Source organism: Microcebus murinus, chromosome 14, assembly GCF_040939455.1.
Source record: "Microcebus murinus isolate Inina chromosome 14, M.murinus_Inina_mat1.0, whole genome shotgun sequence".
NCBI lineage: Eukaryota > Metazoa > Chordata > Mammalia > Primates > Cheirogaleidae > Microcebus > Microcebus murinus.
Window position 1 is genome coordinate 29008366 of NC_134117.1, and position 24087 is coordinate 29032452.

General features: G+C 47.8%; 1 protein-coding gene across 3 annotated transcripts in view; it reads left to right on the forward strand.

The window, feature by feature from the left end:
• The window catches only part of PIK3AP1 (phosphoinositide-3-kinase adaptor protein 1), a 112466-nt gene that overhangs the window by 79555 nt on the left and 8824 nt on the right, over positions 1-24087 (forward strand). For all 3 annotated transcript variants that reach the window (XM_012767286.2, XM_012767301.3, XM_076009901.1), the window contains 8 exons: positions 393-488; positions 1895-2092; positions 4765-4830; positions 7343-7548; positions 10941-11013; positions 16720-16875; positions 20905-20975; positions 22130-22248. In XM_012767286.2, the coding sequence (XP_012622740.1) occupies positions 393-488; positions 1895-2092; positions 4765-4830; positions 7343-7548; positions 10941-11013; positions 16720-16875; positions 20905-20975; positions 22130-22248 (985 nt within the window). The remainder of the gene's footprint in view (positions 1-392; positions 489-1894; positions 2093-4764; positions 4831-7342; positions 7549-10940; positions 11014-16719; positions 16876-20904; positions 20976-22129; positions 22249-24087) is intronic.

Sequence of the window (24087 nt, forward strand, 5' to 3'; positions counted from 1 at the left end):
TTTAAACTGTTGCATGATGTTCCATCATTTGAATAAACCACAATTATTCTCTGTTGTTCCTGCTTCCTTTTTTTTTTTTTTTCTGTAATAAATAGTGCTATGGTGTACGTATTTCAAAACTGAGCCTATTTCTTCCAATGCAAATGTGTGTATATATACCTTTTGAGGCCTGTGGTCCAAGACAGGGCCTGAGGGTTGTGACCGTTGGTCTCTGTTAATGCCCAACACTTCCTGGGTGGCTTCGCTGAGAAGATGGAGGGTTGGAGGGATAGATAGATTGACGAATGCTTGAAGCTGGTAAGTAAGTTGCCAAATCACGTCACTCCATCTGTAAAATCTCCTTGCCTATGGGGAAGAACAACATATCAACTCTTAGCCTCCCTTCCTTCTAGATGTTGAAATGCTTCAGGCCAGTACATCTAAACCAACTCCTGGAGATGGTTTCTCTCAGACCACTAAGGACTCTATGATTCGCAAATTTTTAGAAGGTAAGTTGTAGCTGTGAGCAGGAAAACGAAAAGAGGGAAAGAGAAACAAATGCACGACATTGCCTGGTTCCATATGAGGGTTGCTCTGCTCCAGGCATGGGCTGCCACATACATGGCCTACGCTGAGACTGAAGGCACTCTGCCTCCCAGCCACCTGCCTGGAGCCCCCCGCAATCAGCCCATTATAGGTAGGCAAGACGTTCCTGCCATTGGACCACTCATTTGGGTCAATGAGTTGCCTGTAGCAAGACCTCTTTTAAAATACATATGTCTCTTTTCATTTGGCCAAAATGTGTTGAGTACCTCCCATGTGCACTGTACTGGATGTCGTGGCTGGGGACACAAAGAAAAATAAGATACGATCAGTGCCTTCAGGAGACTTTACTGTCCAGTGGAAGTTACTGTAAACAAGCATTATAAAGATGAGGCTGTGTTGTATAGTGGTGAAGAACACAGACTCTGATCTATTCCCCGTTTCCCCCTTCAGTAAGCTGGAAAACTTCAGGCAAGTTATTCAACTCCTCTGGGCCTCGGTTTCCTCGGTTGTAAAATGAGATGAATGTTGAGAGCATTAAATGGAGTTATTATACTTTAGGTCTCAGAGCAGGGCCAGGCACAAAACAAACAGCTAATATGGGTTTACTATTGTTTTTGTTATTAGTATTGAAAGTTTCAAAGGTGGTTGTATGGGTAATTCCTTAACCCTGTGCAATTGTTTGCAGTTTATGGTGGGGTCTATAGATTTTGAAAGCGGAGTTCTAAGAGGATGGGACTCAGTAAGGGACAAGTAGTTTTGACAGTAAAGAGGAAGGAAAAGATCTAAGGCAGTGGTAGACAAATCATAACCTGGCCAGCTGCCTGTTTGTAAATAAAGTTTTTTTGGAACACAACATGCCTATCCATTCAGTATTGTTTATGGCTGCTTTCATGCTACAAGGGCACAGTTGAGACATTTACTATCTGGACCTTTTCAAATTAATGTTTGCTGATCTCATGCTCTAAAACTTATTGTTTCCCTGGGAGGGGAGTCCTGGGCAACCTGTTTTCAGCACTAGGTAAGACTTACCACTTTCATTGGACAGTTGGACCTCAGGAAGACTTTGACAGCTAGTCTTACCTAGGGCTTCCACCTGTTCTTAATGGGAGGAATAACTGAATCCCAGCAGTAAACTGAGGTGCTAGAGCCTGCTGTGCCCATCCTTCTGCTGCATGGCTGAGTGGCAAATGAAGGTGACCCCCATTTTCTCGGTTGCTTTGCTGGCGTTCTGGACAGATGATACAGGAGATGATGTCTCCCAGAGGGCAGTAGTGAACAGATGAACTGTGGTCACTTGCTGTGCTCTGTGACTGGCAGTCACCCACTTGGACTGGCCACTGATTTCAGTCCCCTTTCTCTGTGTTTCTAGGCAACAGCGTGGGAATGGCCAATTTGGACAGAGAGCTGCACCATCCTGGGCAGGAAGAAGATGTTTATCACACGGTGGATGATGATGAGGCCTTTTCCATGGACCTGGCCAGCAGGCCCCCTGTTCCAGTGCCCAGGCCAGAGGCTGGTGCTTCTGGGGCTCACCAGCTCCCTGACAATGAACCATACATTTCTAAAGGCAAGTGTGGCAGGGAATGATGTCCTGTGGGGTCTTTGCAGCCTCTCAGCAGGAATCTCCTGGATCCCTGGCTTTCTGGACCACTGCTCAGAGAGGATCCCCTCGTGAGTGGTCTCCAGCCAGCCCCAGAAGACAGGGTCATAGCTCAGGGCAGATGCTGGAGCTAGACGAGTGGCACTGATTAGGGTCATTGCTGGCCTTCTGGGAGGCATGCATGCACAGTAGCAAAGCCATAGGTAAACAAGACCCTGATAGATTTTTATCTTCTGAAACCCTTCTTGTTTTTATTATTATTATTAATATTTAATAGGTAACATTTATTGAACTCTAGCAAGAGTGCTCCATCAGGTACATGTCATTTGACCTTTACAATAACCTATCAGGTAAGGACCATTACAAATGAGGAAACAGAGGCTTACAGAGGTTGCTCGACCATCACATGGCAGAGCCAGGATTTAAACTCAGGGAGTCTGACTCCACAGTCCTGGCTTTAGCCACTATGCTAGGCTGACTACCTAACTACAAACTGAGTTTTGACTTCTTCATAATTGTCCCTGGGACATCAGTTAGATGCTGATGGCATTGTCAGTTCCACTCTCTTTCAGGACTTGATTGTATTAATAGTGTTAGAAGGCAAAGCTTGCCAGATCTGTGCTCCCGAACTGTGTTCCGTTTGCAATAGTATAAGCATGTTGTGGAAACTGTTGCAGAAGGATGCCATAAATGGGGGAAGGTAGTGCTGAGCCAGAGCCCCAGGTAATTGTGTTGGGGTCGCCAGATAAATGCAGGATGCCAGGCTAACTGTGCATTTCAGATAAATAGCAAGTACGTTTTTATTATAAGTGTGCTCCAAATATCAGAAATTTTTGTTTTTGCTTTTGTTCTGCTAAATCTGGCAACCCACAGTTGGGTAGAAATACAGCTGTGGGATATTTTATGTCCTGCCACGTGCTGTCTATGCTCGAGGCTGGCTGTCTCCTTGGGTAGCATCTCCTTGGCACGTGCAGCAGACACTCTTGGTGCCTTGCCATGTCCCCCTAGTTCTTTACATTTTTGTGCTGGCTGGCTGGGTCCCACCTGTCAGCACCCCATGTCTTCTAGCCTGAGGCCTTCCTCTGCCCTCTGGCAGGACAGGCTGGGAGTTAATACACAATGGCCGTGGCCCTCAACCAGTGGCAGACAGGAGGTGGCAGATGACCACCCCAGCTTTCTTGCCCCACTGGTGGGAGGACTCTGAGTTGCACATTCTATGTTGCTGCACAGAGGTGTCTAGCTTGCTCACAGTGATAACTTGCTTGATAACCCACCATTTATTGCTTCACTTCCTTGTCTCACCTCCCAAAGGGACTTCTCGGACCCGAGTCCTTGTCTCAGGGTCTGCTTCTGAGGGAACCCAAACTAAGAAGCATGCACGTCTATATCGGTAATTCCTCAATGGCACAGGGAGTAGGAAACATTATGATGACATGTAGGGAGGCCGCTGGACAGGAGCACATGGGTGATTCCTGAAGAGCCCAGATGGACTTGCTGGAACACTGTGGAGAGAGGAAAGGACATAGGACAAAAGGGGCAGTATCTTGGAGGCCAGAACACTTGGGTTCATCTCTCAGCTCTTGCATTTTCCAGCTATATAGCATAGGACATTGGGTAAGTCACTTCATCCTTTTTAGCTTTAGCTTAGTTTTCCTCATCTATAAAATGGGTATCATAAGAACACATGTATGCATTAATATGCCTGTCATAATAATACCCAGTAATACTCTGCCACAGCCTCATTGTGAGGCTCAGATGAAATAGTACACAGGGAAGTATTATTCTTTATAAACTGTAAGGCACTGTACAGACATCACTTGGGCTAGCTAGCATGCCAAGGTATTGTTGACCGTTGGCATTTGGTCTCAAAGTTTAGGTGTGAATAATGCTACCAGAAGCTGACAGTAAGTGCTCACATTGCCATGCACTGTTCTAAGCACTTCCATGTATTAACTCAATAAACCAATGAAGGTGCTACTATCATCCTCATTCTATACGTAAGGAACGGAGGCAGGGAGAAGTCAAGCCTCTTGGCCAAGATCATGTGGCAGAGCCAGGATTTGAATCCAGGGAGCCTCGTTCAGAGCCCCGGGAGCCATAATCAACATGCTGTCTCACCGCTCAGTCACCATTGGTCAAGTCTCAGTTTTCTCCATTAGCCTTTGTGCGTCGGTCTCTTATGAGTGAATTCATCTTAATCCCTTTGGAGCTGCGCACATACTTTTACCTGTTCTCTTTCTTAGAGTTCTGTCTTATGGCACTGGCTGGTGTTTTGATATTTCCTTTGATTCTCAAACTTCAAGGTCTTCCATCCCTGGCTTCAGGTGTTCAGGGATCTGGACACACATTCTTGTTCCCATTATCCTTTTCTTTAGTGATCTTGTAAATGCTAATCATGCTCTCTGGCTGGCTTTGTCCTTCTAGGTTTGAGTCTGTGTTTATTTGATAATTCCTACTCCTTCCCAGTTGCCTCCTAGAGTTCTGGAGACGGTGTACACAGTCATCCTAGTGTGGATTCATTATTATTATTTTTTGCACTAGATTTTGATAATTTTTTTTGTAAATCTATTAAAATATGATAAAGCCCTTTGGATAGATGTCTTCCCTGGTGTTTACTCAAAATATTCTTCATGTCATAGTTTTTGCAGAAAAGAGTCAAGAGCGGCCTGGGAATTTCTATGTTTCCTCCGAGAGCCTCAGGAAAGGTAAGCCAGATGTTATACGAACTGAACTGGGTCATAGAACTGTTCGCATTTCAGTGATTTCCAAGGGTGGCAACAGTTTCTTGGCATTGAAAAATAGATTGAAGAGATACCTTGGGGTGGAGAATCCTGTATTGATGGTAAAGGGAGAGGGGAGGAGAATGGGGTACCCTAGAATATTGTACACATTGATCATACAAAGGACATTAATGTAGTAAAAGTGAACATATAGCACATAAAAGTATAAGCTAAACATTAAGGTTGATATCAACAGGATGAAAGTAGGTGGCCCAGCAGCCAGTCTTCATCTAATGATACAGCCTTGCTAGGCTACTTACTTACCCTGTCTATACCAGCTCAACTATGCTTTGATTCAGCTTTTATTTAAAAGATATTTTGCAGCCGGGCGCGGTGGCTCACGCCTGTAATCCTAGCACTCTGGGAGGCCCAGGCGGGCGGATTGCTCAAGGTCAGGAGTTCGAAACCAGCCTGAGCAAGAGCGAGACCCCGTCTCTACTATAAATAGAAAGAAATTAATTGGCCAACTAATATATATAGGAAAAAAAATAGCCGGGCATGGTGGCACATGCCTGTAGTCCCAGCTACTTGGGAGGCTGAGGCAGAAGGATTGCTTGAGCCCAGGAGTTTGAGGTTGCTGTGAGCTAGGCTGATGCCACGGCACTCACTCTAGCCTGGGCAACAAAGCGAGACTCTGTCTCAAAAAAATAAAAAAATAAAAATAAAATAAATAAATAAAATAAAAGATATTTTGCTTGCCATTGGGTAACAACTTGGACATCTCATTTTCTTAAAAACTTTTTAAGGAAGTCTGAGAAGCTGAGTTCTCTTTGTTCCTTTATTGATTTCCTTGTGCTAAACAGACATTCAGTATTTTCCCATTGAGGATTCTTTTGAACACTAGCCATGACACCATCTAAGTAGTGGTGAAGGCACTTTGAAGGCATCCCTCCAAGGCCTTTGGTAGTGGGAGCCTAGAACTGGTTGGCTTGTGCATTTGTTTTTTTTTCCCGCTACCCCATGTCCTAATACTGTTAAAGACAGCCTCGGAAATGGGCAAACCTGGGAGAAGGGTGTGTAGACAGATGAGTGAATGGTTGGGGAGAATGATAGACACACTTCTTCGAGGCTTTTTCAATACCCATTAGGAAAACCATCTCTCCTTTTCCTTCTTGTTATGTCCCTGAGTCACAGTGCCCAGATGGGGCCCTGCTGGAGAAATTTAGAATCAAATTAGCCCTACGTAACTTGAGTAGGAAAATGTCAAGTTGTCATCACGTCCCTCAGTGGCCCCGTCATCTCTGCAAGTAGCTTGTTCCCCACAGAACTAGAGTCACAGCTGGGGGGGGCGGGTTGGCTTCATATTTCCCTGGAATCTCCAAAGCAGACAACTGTGAATATGTGGAATTCATGTGGAAGAGAGATTGGCACAAGGACAACCCAAGGATAGCCAGCTGGCACCTGGCACCTAATTTATATCTGATGCTGTTGGACCCAGGTCATGATTCCATTGGTGTTCCAGTCTCATGGGGCATTTCATGCACATTGATCCTCAGTCATTGTACCTCATGCTGCTCAAAGACAGTGAGGGCTGGGAGTAGGGCTAAACTCTTCCCATATATACTCTTCTGGGGGTAGGTTTACATCTAAAGTAGTGGTTCTCAACTGGGAGTGATTTTTTTCCCCCAGCCCCCTTCCAGGAGACATTTGGCAATCTCTAGGGACATGTTGGGTTGTCATAACTGGGGAAGGGGGTGCTCCTGGAATCTAATGGGTAGAGGCCAGGGATGCTGCTGAACATTCTACAGTGCACAGGGCATACTTCCCTAACAAAGAATTATCTGGCCCAAAATGTCAATAGTGCCAAGGCTGAGAAATGCTGGTCTAAAGGCATCTCAATAATTAAGGCTTGGCCGGGCGCTGTGGCTCACGCCTGTAATCCTAGCTCTTGGGAGGCCGAGGCGGGCGGATTGCTCAAGGTCAGGAGTTCAAAACCAGCCTGAGCAAGAGCGAGACCCCGTCTCTACTATAAATAGAAAGAAATTAATTGGCCAACTGATATATATATAAAAAATTAGCCGGGCATGGTGGCACATGCCTGTAGTCCCAGCTACTCGGGAGGCTGAGGCAGAAGGATCACTCAAGCCCAGGAGTTTGAGGTTGCTGTGAGCTAGGCTGACGCCACGGCACTCACTCTAGCCTGGACAACAAAGTGAGACTCTGTCTCAAAAAAAAAAAAAAAATAATTAAGGCTTGCAAGATTCAGCAAGTTTCAAATATTGCAGCCCTGTCTACTTTAGCGTGACAGGCTTTGAAATTATTAGCTGCTTCCTTCTCCGCTGACTCCATGTCAGGCCTACCCCCTTCTTGGTTCTACATGTAATTGTTCTTTTGAGATGTGTCCTCTCGATCCTGCGACCAGCTCATTAGCCCCCCTCCTCTGGTTAGCTGTCCCCAGCGGGGGAGCTGTCAGACTGAGTCTTGCCGTCCTTTCCAGAGTCACCTGTCAGACCGTGGAGGGACAGGCCCCAGTCCAGTATCTATGATCCTTTTGCCGGGATGAAAACGCCAGGCCAGCGGCAGCTCATCACCCTCCAGGAGCAGGTGAAGCTGGGCATCGTGAACGTGGACGAGGCCGTGCTCCACTTCAAAGAGTGGCAGCTCAACCAGAAGAAACGCTCTGAGTCCTTTCGCTTCCAGCAGGTAACGGGCTCCGAGTGGAATTTGTTCCATGTCTGTTTCTCCACCAGACAGTGGAGGAGGCTTGGGCCGTGTGAGCGTTTGTTTTGCGCGTCATTGTGTGTCAATGAGTGTGCATCTGTGTCCTCTTCCAGGGCTGGGGAACCAGCAGCCTTGGGGCCACATGCGGCCTTTTGACTGAATCCAAATTTTATTGTGAAGGTTGGATTCGGTCGAGGGGCCACACTTGGGGATCTGGGGCCGCAGGTCCCCCCCACCCCCAACGGCTGAGAGCTGGGTGGCTCTTCTGGTGCCATGAGGCTGGCGATCAGGAACAAAGACCCAACCAGAAACCCTAACTCTGCTGCTGCTGCTTCTCTCTGCATCTGGCTCTCTACTTTTGCTTTCCAGCTTTTTTCTTTTCAAAAAAATTCCTCTCTCTACTCCTAGTGCCAAGTCCCCCACACAACTGTCACACTTTAGAGCTCAAGGAGAACTTGGAAAGCTCCCAAGAAATATGATTAAATGAACAAAACGAGCTGCAGATACAACACCACCTAAGTTAAAACAAGTTGCGCACACACACACAAACGGCGTTTCCATAGGCATGTATGTAAGCACAAGACAACGGTCTGGAAAGGGCCACCCCATGCCCTCGCCAGGGGCTGCCTCCCGAGAAGGGAGGACAGAGGACGGGTGCCAGAGGAGGCTCCTGCTGTGTGGTTGGAAGCTTTTTATGAGAATATGTAACTCCGTACATGTACTACATGTATACTTACGAACTATCAAAAGAACTCAAACTCAACCTTCGGAAGCATGTCCCTAGTCCAACACCTTCATATTAAAAAAATTGGGCCCAGAAGGTTAATTAAGGGACATGTACAAGGCCACTTAGTCAGGACAGGAACTATTGCTTTTTTTCTCCACCCCCTCTGCCCCCAGAGTGTGCACTTGATTGGGTGTATTCTCCCTTCCAAGTACCAGCCAGGCCCAACCCTGCTTAGCTTCCAAGATCAGGCGAGATTGGGCATGTTCAGGGTGGTATGGCTATAGACCCTGGTTGTGTGTATTTTAACCTCTGTTCTCATGCCAGCTATCAGGGCAGGGGGGCAAGCAGCGCCCGCGCCGCCTGAGATGGGAGCCTTGTCCTTCTGGGAGCATGGAGGGTGGTCAGGAGCGGGGATATGGTCAGAGAGCAGCGTTTGCTGGGCTCGGACAGCATGATGCTGGGTCTTGTGCTAAGCGTGGAATAGACCTAGGCTCTCTCACTCTTCATGGCGTACATGTGCAGTAAGTATTATTACTCCCATTTTACAGATGAGGACAGAGAGGCAAAGAGGGAGTCAGGACTCAAACCAGTCCTTTCTCACCCCAGAGCCTTCACTTACACCATCTGCCTTCTTAGTGCTCCTTAAAATGAGGGGTGCCCACTTTGCCAGCTGTCCCCTCCCCGCCCCCCACTGGAGGGGGGTGCTGACAGGTGGGAGGGCACTGCAGTGCTGAATGCAGGAAGCCAGCCCCCCCCCCCAGCAGGAATCCCAGGGAGGCTGCAGTCCTGCTGAGAAAAGGCTGACTTTGGCCAAACAAGGATGTTTTTCTCCTTGCCAAGTTTGCAGCCACGTGGCACGGTAGTTAAGAGCAGCCAAGGCTCTGGAGCTGGCAGCCTGAGCTTACATCCTTGTTCTGCCACTTGTGGCTGGATGACCTCGACCTCCACTTTCCCGCCTCTGAAGTGTGAAGGGAGAGGACTAGACGATGTAAGCCGTGGAAAGCCCCTAGGGTGCCCAGTGCTTAGTAAATAGCTAGTAAATCTTAGCTGTCTTTCTGTATTTACATCCAAGAGGCTTCTTCCTCTCCCATGAACCTGCCCAGACTTCTTGGGTGCAGCACACAACCGGGGTTCCTTTTCAACACGGCAGGGAACCCCAGCCCATGGGGCTCGCACTGTTCTGTGCCCCGGCAGCCCTCTGATACTTCCTGAGCACCCCATCTGGGGCTGATGGTGTCGAGACCATTCCTGGGGCAGCCACATCTTCCTTTTCCTCTGTCTCACTGTCCCCCCCTCTGTCTCCTTCATGTCCCCTCTCACCAAGTGGGCACTGCCCAGCTTCCCCTCAGCCCCTTCTTTGTGCAGTCTATGTCTCGGGCTCCACATTTCCAGCTGCCAGCTGGGTGTGTCCTCCCGGGGTGCCCTGAACCTGCTGTGTGAACCATCCCTCGAGGAGGCTGCTCCCCTTTCCGGCTCCCTCTCTCTGCTCATCGCACTGGCCCCTCCCAGAGACTGAGCTCAGGCATCGGACTCTGGCCCTTCTCCCATGCTGCCTCACGTGCAGGCAGCTCTGTGTCTTGGTTGGTCTTGCTCAGTGGTCTTCCTCTTGCTTCTGCCCGTCTCTCCATTTCCCAGCCACAGCCCAGTGTTGGCGTCTGTCCCCTGCATCTGGCATACTGCGTAGTCTCCGAGGGGTCTCCTTGCCTCTGTCTGCTTCCCCTCCACTTAGCCAGACCTGTAAAGCTGTGACAACATTCAGTGCTCCCTGCTGCTTGCTGGACAAAGCTCTGTCTCCTCAGCCTGCGGTTGCAAACCAACCACCCTGTCCAGTTTGGCGTCCTGTAACTCCCTCACGTGAGCCTTCTGCTTCAGCCAGATTGTCTGGACATGTGTTTTCTAGAATGGGGCGTTTTTTTCTAGAATACTCGGCCACTTAACCTCTATGTGGTTGTTGTTGATTGACTAAAATAGCAACAATCTCCGCTCTCACGTATCTATTTAGTATTTATTGAATGACAGCAATGGACCAGATGACAGGATCACAGAAAGGTACAAGACCTGGTCTCTCACCCTTGGAGAGCTCACAGTATCTCTGAAGAGGCAAGGCGTACATGTGTGCACACACAGCAAGGAAGCATAGCCCAAGTGCCAGATAGTTGGCATGGACAGCCCCCGAGGACTGTAGCAGTCTGGGGAGGCTTCAGGGAGAAGGTGGGCCTTGACCCAGGCCTGGAACAGACCTGTGGTGAGGAATCAGCATCCCTCAAGGTCAGGGGGATGATGTGACAGCATAGATTCAGAGGTAGGAATGTATGTGGCATGTTTGTGAGCAGGCAAGAGACAGGAGTGGCTAAGGGGCACACGTGGAGGAGGGCAGTGGGTTATAAAGCTGAGATGGAGCTGGGAACGAGAGGGGAGGAAGGACATGTTATTGGGGAAGGGATGTCTTTTCTTCAGGCACAAATTCCACAAGTACTTGGATTTCTCTGGGGACCGGCTGCAAATGCACTGAGCCTCATTTGCATGTTGAAATGTTATTTGCAATGTGATATTTCTTGCAAACAGCTAAAATCAGAAAGAAACTCTAATGTCTAGAGGGTGTCCTTCTGGTGTATCCTTAAAAAATAAACTCTTTTTTTTTTTACAGGAAAATCTTAAACGGCTGAGAGATAGCATCACCCGAAGACAGAGAGAGAAGCAAAAATCAGGAAAACAGACAGGTATGTGGCTTCCTGGGGTGCTGCATTGTGGAGACATTGCTGTCATCTGTTGTCCTTGACTCTCCTTTTCATGGTGGCCTGAGTGGCCAGACCACCTGCCCAGCACCTGCCACCCTGTTACAGATCTGTGTCCCCCCTGGACTGTGAGGGCCTTTCAGACAACAGCTCTGTCTTATTTTTGCTGTCAGCAATCTGGTGCCTGGTACGTGAGACATGCCCAGCAAATGTATGAATGGATGGATTCAACTCCGCATCCCTCCACCCTCCCACTCAAAGGGGATGGCGATGCTTTCTCCCCAGGCGCCTGACTCTCCCTTTGGCAATTAGGAGGACATGTTTTTTGAGCAGAGAAAGGTGAAAACCCCGTTCACATCGCGTCTGTGTCTGATTCCAGTGGGAAATGGTGTCATCCGTGTCCGCATCCTATGCTGCTTCGGAAGCCCAGGCCTCAGGGTTTGCGGGGCTCCCGTCATCAACAGTAGGGTGTGAATTCCAGCAGGGCACACTGCGGAGTGGGCCCTCTGCTCCCTTCGACCCACTGCCCTGAGCAAGGAGTCGGAGTGTGGCCACACTGCACCTTCCCGCCGAGTGGCCCTGCACTTCCCACTGCGAGCCCCTGGCACTGCAGGCCTCTGTGATTTACCCAGGCCAGCCTCATAGCAAGAGGCGCTGGTAGGAAAAGGCTTTGCGAGGCCCTCAGATCTTGAATGGAGCCCTGTTACATAAAGAACGAAGTTGGAATTTAGCATTCTTGCCCCTCTACGGTGAATCCTCCAAAGTGCAGCAACCTGCATTTTTAAAAACCAGAAAACCAGATGGCTCCTCTCCCTTGCTCCAAGTCCCACAGGGGCTCCCACTCAGGGTAAAATCAGACCCTCCCCACGGCCTGTGGAGCCCCACATGATCTGACCCGGCACTCATCCTCTGTTCTGGCCCCATGCCGCCCCTGCGCTCCAGTGGACTACTTTTTGTTGCTCTCACAAGCCAAGAGCATTTCACTCTCCAGGCCTGTCCTCACATCTTCACTGCTGGCTCTTTTTCACCCTTCAGAGTTGGGACATACCATCTTCTCATTGGGGACACCTCTGCCATTCTCTCCAGCGTGGCCTTGCACGACTCACTTCCTGCTCCCTTGCTTTCCCTCCCTCCGTATATCAGACTGGAGGCAATCTGGAACTCTCTTATGTTTCTATTCTCATGGTTACGGCCCAACACCCCGACTCCGACTCCGTTCTACTGCTAGCTCCCTGCAGGCAAGATCTTATCTGTTGTGTGCTCTGCTGAGTCCCCAGGGTGCCGTGGAGTGTGCTGATGGCACTCAAGAAGTCTTTGTTGGAATGGTTGGTTTCAGTAAAATGTTTGGTAACACCATTCATTCATTCCATGCTTAGTGAGCACCAGGCACTGGTAAACAGAGAGACCTATGAGACACTGTCTTCACCATGGGTAGCTAATTAGTCAATTGTCTTTTTATTCACTTAGGCCTGATTTTCCCTGCTACGATCTGTCCCACAATGCCTAGTGCAGTGTTTTGCAGATGGTAGTAGCCTAGTAAATGTTAATGCTTTTGACTGTTTGGGAGAAAAGGGATTAAGAGGTTATAATCATGGCAGAAGGTCAGAGAGGTCATCCTAAGACTTCTGCTTGGGTATCCAGAGTTTAAATCGGTGCTGCTGCTCTATCCAAATTCACACTTGCCTGCCCTCCTGTTTGAGAGGAAGAGAAAGGGGAGAGGCAGAAATTCTGTTTCAAGATCTGCACAGTCATCCCAGGGTCAGATAATAGGGCTCCAGGTGGTAAAAGGGCTGAGGTGCTTTCTAAAACTAGAGCATAAGCACCTAAACATAGAAGCCTTGATTAAACAAAATATGTCAAGCTTTTAAGTATAGGCAGCATCAAGAAACCTGTGATTTGGTGGTGCATCCAGTGTTTGAAGGCCTGTGAGTTGCAGTGTTGGAGTCACATGTGCTCAGCAGTCTGGGCTCAAGAACTGAGCATTCTGGGTATCATCATCCTGACCAGCCACCCAGGCTCCACCTGGTGCCTCTGGAGGTGAAGCAAGGTAGACATACATGCAAAGTAGAGGAATATAGGCATGCACCCTGGGGCCAGTAGGGCTGGGGTCAAATTCCTACTCTCTGCTCACCCCAACTAGCTGTGAGCTGTGAGCAAGATACTTCACCTCCCTGAGCCTCAGTCCTTGTGTGCAAAATGGCAAAAATAAAAGTGCCCACCCCACGAGGGTTCCTGCAAGAATTGAATGAGTTAGGATACAACCAGTGCCTAGCATGGTACCTGGCACATGGAAGGCTCTAGAAACCGTCTGCTCTCATGACCACACACAGGCCCATGCACCAGCTGGTGTCTTGTCAGGGCCACTGGTAGCAAGTGCATTGGACAGAGACTCACCAGTCAGGGTCAGGCCTTAGAATCACAAATTTTGAAACATTATGCAAGGTTCACCCAAGGCTAATTAGGCTCTAAGTAATTTATACCCACCGATAGCTATAGTCTAAATTAGAATGGTCAGTGTCTACATTTTTCCAAAGGAGCATGGCTTAGTTTTCCCTCCCCAAGAAGCAGACCCTCTGATAAGGAATTTTTGAGCAAGGAGTGTATCAAATATTTTAATTTTTATATCAAGGACTTGAATGAATGTCCTAACTATTGAAAGATTAAACTACATATAATTTTCCACTGAACCAGAATGACGGAGGACCATGAGCAGCCTACATGGGGACAATGTCTACCCATCAGCCCCAAGAGCATCCTGGTTTTTGGTTTTTATTATAATAAAATATACATAACATAAAATTTACCATTTGAGCCATTTTTAAGGGTATAATTCAGTGGAATTCACAATGTTGTGCAGCCATTACCACTTCCATTTCAAGAACTTTTTCTTTCCTGACAAATATTTGACAGCAAATAGCTGGTATGGGAGGTGGTCCTGGGGAATGTGGTAGGGGGTGGGGAAGTGCGCCAGGGAGGGAGGCGGTGGAGAACACCCACTCAGAGCTGCCCCCGAGGAGCAGGAGAGCCCCCACCAGTTGCTGGTTGAGGCCAATGGGGGCACTCGTAATTTCGGGGCCAGAGGAAGCCTCAGACAATCGGCAGTTGGACCCCTTACTGCATGGTGAGGCCCAAGGGCATCAGAGCATTTTCCAAAGAGAAGGCATCATTTAGGGTTGGGTAAATAAATATGACCTATTAGTTAACTCCATAAAACTTGATTATGTATGTAGTACATACTAACTTGTATTCTGTGGATTTTTACACTGTTCCTTGAGCGGCCTCAGGGCTACTATCTGTGTGCTGGGGGTTGGGGGTGGGAACCTGGGGCCAGGAGTTGGGGGTCAGGGATCAGGAGGATATGGATTAGGATCCACAGGATTTGGATCCACTTACTGTGCTTTGGCCATTGAAGCTCCTTTAAAAAATGTGTCTTCCATATTGAATTTCTGTTTTCTCTAGAGGAAAGAATTCTGCTTTACAAAAAACCATTGACACACAATTAACATTGTCTATAGGAAAATTAGGGTTGATGAATGGCATTTCTGCTTAAAAGACCTTTTCTAAGAATGTGACCCATTCTAAACACAAGGAGTGACTCTATTAATTTGGAGACTTCATTTGCTTTAGAAAAAAATATTTTTCATTAATTTGGGTTAGAACACCAAGTACCATTAAAAACAGAGGCTCTGCCCATAATAACTTGTTCGTTTTTTCTTCAGCCCCAGGGGGCGGTTTTGCTGGTACCTGGATGGTACAGAGAAGGGCCGCAGGGACTTGCGGCTTGTTGAACGGCATGGTCCCTCAGAGAAGATAATCAATATTTGTGTTCTGGGTGTGTCCTGTGGGGCAGGACAGAGAGGAGCAGGCTGGGTCCCAGGAAACCTGGTTTCTGATCCTGGCTTTGTCACTGAGTCACTTCACGATCCAGTTTCCTCATTGTGCATACCCCTGACTTACCTACTTACTGGAAAAGTTGTGAAGCTCAAAGGAGACGTAATCGTGCATATAAATGTACTTTGGGAAAGTACCGTGCAATAGAATAATAATAATTATTCCTGGCATTGTATCTTTATTTAAAGAATATCAGTATTTTGAGACTGGCTCTACCTGATTTTTTGAACTTTTGACCCCCTATTTTTTTCCTGTGCATTTTGCTTTCCTTTCTTATAAAACTGGTTGAGGGTATAATGTTGCTTCCTGGAAGTTGCTTAAACAGACAGGAACCTCCCTTAAAAAAGATGATTTTTAAAAAGGTAGATCAAACCTGACAGCAAAGAAAGTAGAACACTTGTTTGGGCTCTAAGATACTGTGGGTTGCACAAATGTCAGAGTGTTCCCAGCTACACCTGCCCAAAAAGCTCCAAGCTGGGGGGTGGGGTGGAGATGCTTCCAGTGCTCAGTTGCTACCAAGAGAGCCTCAAGATGTGAAAAAGACCTGCATGGCACAAAGACCTGAGAAGCTGGTTGAACACTAGGACCTTACCCTGCACCTGGAACTAGAGCCTCCAGAGTGAGGACAGCTTGTGCCTCCTCGAGCCAACAGTCGACACTTTAAAGTTCTCTGTGCGGAATGTTCCCTGAGGGACTTGGTCTACCCTGTCCTGGCACAGCTCCTGCATCCTGCTCTAGCTTAGCCATTTCCCCTCCAGTGGACTTCTGGCGTTGGCAGGTGGAGCCACCTCTGAACTTCCTGCCACACCTGTCCCTTAGAAGAATAGAGGCAGGAGAGGAGGTGGTATCTTAAGATAAGAGCACACAAAACTTCCACCTTTCTCCTGAGCTTACGTGGCCACAGCTTCCCAGAGGCCCCGCCTCTGGGCTTGGGAAGGTCCCAGCAGCAAGGGGGGCCGAGGCAGGAGTTCACCCACCTTTCATTTCCTGAGGAGGCAGTCGGTTCTGGGCACCCACAGACATTTTATTCTGCTCCTCAGCCAGTGAGGAGGTCAGTTCAATGGGCAAGGACTCTCTTATCTTTACCGCTGATCAGCTTTCCACGTCACAGAATCTTCCACAGGCCTGAAGGACCTCCTTTCATAAACTCTCTAGGTCATTGCTGTCCATGTGGGCTACCCACCTGTCATTTATGAAGGGCGTGAGAGGCCGTATGAGTGCTGGTGAAGAGCCTGGACTCAGAAGCCAGGGTTCAAGTCCCAGCTCTGCCACTTGCCAGCTGTTTGACAAGGCATGCTATCTCACTTCTCAGTGCCTGAGTTGCGGTTGGGAATGATGATAATAGCATATATCTCTTTGGTGTTATGAGGATTAAATTAGCTAAAAATATGGAAGCTCTGAGAACCGTGCCAGGATCACCTGTTATTGCAGTCAGTGATGGGCACGAGGGAGCAAGTCAGAGAGGGCTCAGAGAGGGCAGCTGACGTACTCAAGTTCCACCACTGCTAAGTGGCAGAGCTGGGGCCCCAGGCCTTTCTCTGACCGCATGTTCTTTCTACTTCCTGACGCAGAAGTGCTTCTCTGCCCTTTTCTCACATTCCTGTAACCCTCTCTTCTGGGCCAAACAGGATCACAGGACTCCATGGCCTTTTAGTGCTGAAGGGCATCTTCTCCGCTTCCTCAGTTTCCTTCCCCTCCCGGCTTCTCCAGGCACCCCCCAGGCTCAGGCGAGGGAGGCAGGGGGAGAAGGTGCAGCTGAGCAGTTTGGCAGGTGACAGTCTTACCTCTTTTTCCTTCCAGATTTGGAGATCACCGTCCCGATTCGGCACTCGCAGCACCTGCCGGGGAAAGTGGAATTTGGAGTCTATGAGAGTGGCCCCCGGAAAAGTGTCTTTCCCCCCAGGACGGAGCTAAGAAGGGGCGACTGGAAAACAGACAGCACCTCCAGCACAGCGAGTGAGCAGCTGGCTGGGAAGGAGGGGTGGGGGCGGCGGGCGCTTCACAGCTGGGCTCCAGCTGGCGCCCTTGGTCCTTGGGAACACTGTTAGGAGCCCACGAGCTCTCCAATGGGACCTGGTTTGAGAGCCATAGAAGATGAGGAACGATTAGTCTGTGAGGTTTGCATTTTATCCTGTGAAGCCGGGTTGCATGAAAAATATTACTCTATCCTTGTTCTAAATAGCAAACCCTATTAATAAGAGTTAACATTTATTAAGCATTTACTATATACTAAGCCTCCTCATAGATTAACTAATTTACTTCTCACAAAAACTCTGAGATACTGTCACCTTTACTTATTAAGGAGGAAGCTAGAGGCTTAGTGCCTTGTTAAGGAGCTAACGGTATAGCTGGGATTTGAACGCAGGCAGTCTGGATCCAGAGCCAAGACTCTTAGCTACTATTCTTTTTTTATTTTTTAAATTTATTTCAACATATTATGGGGGTACAAATTTCAAGGTTTCAAATAATGCCCTTGTCCCTGTCCCCCCACAAGTCTGAGCTTCCAGAGTGACCATCCCCCAGACATTGCACATCTCACTCATTATGTATGTATATACCCGCCCCCCTCCCCCCTCCCACCTGTCCATACCCAATTACTGTAGTTCCTATGTGTCCACTTAGGTTAGCTACTATTCTTGCTGCTTCCCCAACTATGGTAAGGGGAAGGAGAGGGCACAAAGTCAGAAACATTAGAAAACAATGGACTCAAATTTGAGAGTTTCAACTTTACAGGCAGGTTGAGGATCTAATTAGGCAGTGTCTTCCTTTTGGCTTGAAAGCTTGAATAGGAGTCTGATTGCAACAGACAATACAGGCTGATGTGCAGGCGGGAGCCGGGGGCTTGGCTTCCAGGGCAGTGCCCTTGGCTTCCAGGGCAGTGTTAGCTGACTCCAGATACACTGGCTTCACAAGCCGAATAGATTGGGTTTCTCTTCTTTCATACATTTCAGAGTTAACAAAACCGCTAGGAAAGCAATAAAAGAGGAAGCAAGAAGCCGAATGTCAGCACTCTTGTCTTCTTCAGTGTCAGGCAGAGAACTCCAAAATGTGTGTTGGAGCAGGAAGATCATCTACTAACCCAGGGGTTCTTTATCTTTTGTGCATCACAAACCCCGTTGAGAATCATTCATATGATCTGGATCCATGTGTGTATGTGTGTGTGTGTATGTACACACACACATACATACACAATTTTGCCACCCATGGACTTAGGTCAAGAACCTGTGAACTAGTTTTCCTCTTTACTTTATAGATGGGGTATTTTCCACCCAGAGAGGGAAAGAATTTTGCCCAAAGTTGCACAGCCAGTGAATGATGAGGGTGGGAGTAGAACCCAGCTCTTCTCTCTTTCATGTTACTGTTTCTGCCACAATTACCTGTTGAAACAGAGCCACAGCCTGTCACACAGCCACTTGGCAAGTCTAGACTGGATAGAGGAGAAAACTTCCCCTTACGTGATGGGGGGTGATAATGTGTATCCAAACCCTGGCCCCAGGACAATTTGAGAATTTTGACAAGTTCAGAAATGGGAGAGGTTTTTTCAGGGATCACAGGTGGCAGAGGGAACAAAGGGCAGATGGCTGTCTCTCAGACACGTGGCGGAGGAGAGGAGAAGTGGCAGAACCTGCTCAGGGTGAGGACGGAGCATTCCAGATGGGGGAGGGGAGCAACATCTGGAAATTTAACAAGACAAATGCAAAGTACCCATTTCAGGTTCAGATTAATTGAACAGATTTTATGTATATGTTTAACTTAGGCATGGCTAGGGATGAGGACAGGATGGAAAGAATAAACTTTACTTTTTACCTTGTGTAGTGGTTTATTGCCCAGGGCTGGCTAGCTCATCTGCTTAGAAAATGCTATTGAATGGCAGACCAGTAGATTTTACTGTACTCTCTGGCTATAGTCTGCACCTACTCCCTGTTATACAGTTTTCACTATCAATTACCATGCAACAAAGCATGCCAAAACTTAGTGACTTGCAACCTAGCCATTTATTCATGCCTCATCCTGCAACTTTGGCAAGACTCAGTGGGGTGGTTCATTGTGCCTTCATGTGGCACCAGCCACTTATGCAGCTGCATTCAGTTGAAAGCTCAGCTTGGGCTGGAGCATCCAAGGTAGCCTCTCCTCCTCCAGGATGAGAGATCCTACATGTGGCCTTTCATTCATAGCCAGCACTTCTTATGGCAACAAGATCCAGAAAGGGAACAGTCCAGGAGGACAAGCTCTAATGTGCAAGAGCTTATCAGACTTTCGCTTGCATCACACTTCCTAATGTCATACTGGCCAAAGCAGGACACATGGCTAAGCCAGCATGAGAGAGGGAGGGGCCGTACACAGGCTTGGATGCTGGGATGTGGTGTTCACTGGGGGGTCACTAATGGTTAGTCCAACATCTTGAAATTGATGATGATGATGATGACAATGATGGTGATGATAGCTGCTTCCATTAGTCAAATGCTTACTGTTTGTAGGCCCTGTGCCAAGCATGACACCATATGGTGTAATTCATTCTGTACAACAATGCTAAGAGTTTCTAGATATGGAAGTGGAGATAGAGAGGGTAGGCCCCTTGCCCTGGGTCCCTTGACAAGTAGGCAGGAGGTCTGGGATTCATGTCTAGATCTTTCTGTGCTGGTATCTGTGGGGACATACTGCCTTCCAGATAGAAATAGTTCCCAGGGCAGGGAGGGAGAGTGAGGATGGCCCAGCTCTGATCCACCAACTGCCCCTTAACCCCCAGGGTCACACCCTGAAAACAGCACTACCATTATTACGGTGCAGCTGCCGTCCCTTGGGAGCCACAGAAAAACAGTTGCAGGTTAAATCTGGTTATATCTAAAGATTTCAGCCCCAGATATTAGTAGTAGGTTTAAGAGAAGAAAAGTTTCATTATAGAAAGACTGTGGAGCTTCTCTTAGGTTGTCTGTCCCAAGTTTCTTAAAGGTCATATTATACTTGTAGATGGTCATTTCTTTCCTCACTCATTCATCTACCACATATTGAGGACAGCTCTGTGCATACCGAGCTAGACTGTGTACTGGAGACACAAAGATGAAAAAGGCCCAGGGTCTGTCTTTAGGGGGCTTGTAATGGAGGAGAAAAAGTACAGGAATAGCACAAGTTAGATGCTTGTCTGTTCCTTCTTCTCTGAGGATAGAAACGTGGCAAGGGGTGGGCAGTGCCCTCCTTCCCCTTTGCCAGAGTGAAGATGCTGAAAGCTGGGGCCAGAGCCCCGTCCCAGCTGTGCAGCCTAGAGGGGACGTGGGCACACAGGGCATTAGCCAAGAGAGGAGGAGAGCAGAGCTGTTGAACTAGGGAGCCAAGGTTCAGAGCCAGAGGTTGGGGCTAAAGATTTAAGAATGCCAAGGGAAGGACAATGGGAGCTTCGGGGCAGGAATTTCCACAGTCACAGAGCCAGTGCCTGTGACAGCTTTTTACTTCCTGCTAGCAGATAACTTTCCCAAAGAGTGTGGTTCATTGTGTCGTTCAGGTCAAAGTGCCTTGCCCCTTATTAGAAGGTGTTTCTGCTTGTGTGATACATGTACATGCTTGCTGTAATTCCTAAATAAGTAAAAAACTGCAGCAATACAATTAGCTTGCAGGTTTTAGAAATACCACTGCACAACTGAGAATCAGAGCTCTTCTGCTTCCTTGTCCGTCGAATCGGAGCACTAATATCAAACAGGATCTTCATAGGGGTTAAATGGCAATTTTGAAGCACTTTACACGGGGTAGCCCCAATAAATGGCAGCTATAGGGCAAAAACAGTCATCAAAATGTGAGCCATTTTGATTTATGCTGAAATGAAAACTGAACTCTAATAAAATGGTTTGTAAGATGACCAGGTTTTGAAGAATCTCACATTCACAGTTCATGTATTGTTTCTATTAGTAATAATAAGAGAGTGCTAGAGTTCTGCATTTTATTTTAGCCTGAGAGAGTCGCAGTCCAGCTGAGTTTGTTTCTTCTTCCCTTTAGGCAGCGCAAGTAACCGGTCCAGCACGCGCAGCCTCCTCAGCGTGAGCAGCGGGATGGAGGGGGACAACGAGGTGAGAGCCTGGATCGCCCACATCTGTCTTGTCCTAGGGGTCATTTCTTCGCAAGAGAGAGAGAGGACGCCCGGTGAAGGAAGCCAGACACAGAAGGCCACGAGCTGTGGGATTCCATGTGCATGGAATGTCCAGAATGGGCAGGCCCGGGGAGACGTGCAGACCTGGGGTTGCCCGGGGCTGGAGGGAAGGGGATGGGAAGAAACTGTTTAATGGGGATGGGCTTTCCTTTTAGGGTGATGAGAATGTTTTGAGACAAGATAGAGGTGGTGGTTGTACACTGTTGTGAATACACTCAATGCCACAGAATGGTTCACTTTAAAATGGTTAATTTTATGTTATTGAATTTCCCCTCGATAACTAGAACAAGGAAGGAAGGAGGTAGATAGACAGACAGACAGAAATCCACTTGGACCGGCTAAGCCAATAGGGCATCAGTGGGAGGGAGCCAGTGGGTTTCTAGGAGTCCAGGGGTAGGGATCGTGCTGGGGCCAGGATTGGGAGCGGAAGAGTGGTGAGGAGCAGCATGCCGAGAGAGTCCACGTCCCTGTCCTGGGTGTCCCAGGACCAAAAGCTCGTCTGTCTCCGCTTCTCTGTGCACACCTGCTTTCCTCTCTCCCTGCACACTGCCTTTTCCTGCTTCTCCGTGTGCTAGTGGCACAGCCCCCTGGACGCCATGAGGCCTCCGTGCAGAGAGTAAGTAGCTGCTTTAGGTTTGAGGCCTCATTCCAAGGTGGCCCAATTTGGGTCAGCGTGTTCACCCTGATCTTGTGACCAGTGGACAAGCAGGAGGGGGAGACATAAATCACCACCAACCCTGGAGACTTCTTGGAAAGGGTCCTGGGTTGGGGTGGGTAGGGCGGACATTTCTCACAAACTCCCAGGTGAGGCTGATGTTGATGGGCCACTGACCACACCTTGAGTAGCAAGGAATTCGAGTTCCCCGGGTTACTGATAATCTGGGCCAGATTGTCTCCCTCCCTGAAGCCAGGAGGATTTAGAAAGCTGCCAGGCATTGCTGGGCTGATTATCAGTTGTGAACAACCTTCAGCCAGGGCCTAAGGAGGGCTGAGGGCCTTTTGGGATATGGGTGTCCAGCCATGCTGGTCGCTTAATCTCATTTTCACCTTTCTTTCTCTTCTTGTTTGCTGTAGGATAATGAAGTCCCCGAGGTTACCAGAAGTCGCAGTCCAGGCCCCCTACAAGTGGACGGAACACCCCCTGTGCCCCTGGAGAGGCCCCCCAGGGTGCCCCCGCGAGCTGCCTCGCAGAGGTAACGTTGAAGCTGAGAGGACACTTTCCCCCCCACTTTCTGAATTCCAGGGGAGAGGAGGACGTCTAAGATGACTTAAGAATGAGTACAGAGCTAATAGACATGCCTGCTTCTGACACATTTCAGCCTGAACTCTTCATTCATTTAAATCATGTTTTGTTCCGTTACACATCCTTTAAATAGCAACTGCAATATTTCATAAGTGAAATACATTGAAAAATGTCACCTTTTAAAATAATTTTTACTTGTTGGTCTAGAATTCAGCTCTCTTGCCTGTACTGTGGGCACAGTGGCTTTTGGGGAACAGGAGATAAGAAGGTACTCTCATATTTTCCTGAAATAAAAAAAGAAAGAAGGAATCAGAATGAAAATGCAGGGGAGAGGGTGCCTGGTACGGAGGTGGTGAGCCTGGCTCTGAGGTGGCCCTGCCCCGGGTCACATCTCCAGCAGCCACTTGTGGCACTTGCATGAAATATTGAACTTTCATGTACCTCAGTTTCCTTGTCTATAAAATGGGAATAATAATGGAATTCCCCACAGAGTCCTAAGGATTGAGTTCTTGGTCTGTAGTAAGAGCTCATCAGTATGAGTGGTTTTTCATGCAGGAGAGGAGTAAACATCTGGAGAGTTGGAGATGCGCATTAGACTAAGAGAGTTTGACTAATTTACCGGGCTCTGATGTACATCTTTGTTTATATGGTATTTGGGCCTCTGGTGGGAATTTTTTTATGGTCTGCGGAGTAACAGAAAAAGTGGTCAAAGCCAGCTTGTGTGTCTGCCGATGGAGAGAGGAGCCCTTGGGAATAAAAGCCTGGGCTTGTCTTGGGAGTTTAATTCTTTGATGTTTAAAATAAAATATGTGTGTGTGTTGGTGGGGAAGGGGATAAGAAAGGAATAAGCTTTTTCTCAAATGGGCTTTTTTTTTTTTTTTTTTTTTACATTTTGAAACTTTTAACTTAGATGAAGCTCATGAGTGGAATTATTAATAGTAGAGAAAGTGCAACAAGGAGGCCTTTTTTTCTGTTTTTTCTGGAAAGAGGGGTTGACTGCTGACTCCGTGCTAAGGATCCTTCCATTTCTCCCTCTGTTATTTACCACTTTTCCATGTGGTCCCTGGGACATTTATGCACTGGCACTTGTGACTCAAACACGCCCTGGCCCAAAGCTGCAGCACACTTGCACACTCACCAGGCATGTTTCCCTGGTGTCGACTAGAGAGCATGTGTTAGAAAACTAGTCCTGGAAGGAGCCTTAGCAATAATCGAGTCCAATCCCCTGAGTCTGCATTATGTTCTATTGCCTGAAAACTATTATATGTTTTGGAAAGAGGGGCTTACCAAGAGTGGTTATGGCAAATAAATACTATTATTTATTGAGAGCTTGTTGTGTGACAGGTATTATGTTAAACATCTTAAGTGCATTATCTTGTTTAATTCTCTCCACAACCCTGAGGGGTAGATATTTGTTATTGTTCCATTTTGCAGATGTAGAAACTGGGGTTTGAGATTGGGATGAGACTGGCTCTGTGTGGCATACCTGGCTGCACCTGTCTCCCGGACACCATCTCCTAGGCATTATGCTACACCTGTCCAAGAAAGTCTAGGTGTCAGGAGAGGAGCTCCAAGATCCAAGATCTTTTATTCCTAAAAGTCAAAGGGCTTTGGAGGCAGTCTAATTGTGCCAAGATAAAAGGAGTTGTCAAGCTTGAAACTAGCTACAGAGATTCTGTGGGATTTAATAATGGAAGAGAATAAGAGAACCACTAGGGAAACAGGTTCCAGAAATTAAAGGACAGAAACTGAGATGCCTGTAAATGTGTAAACGGAGAAGGCAGCTGAA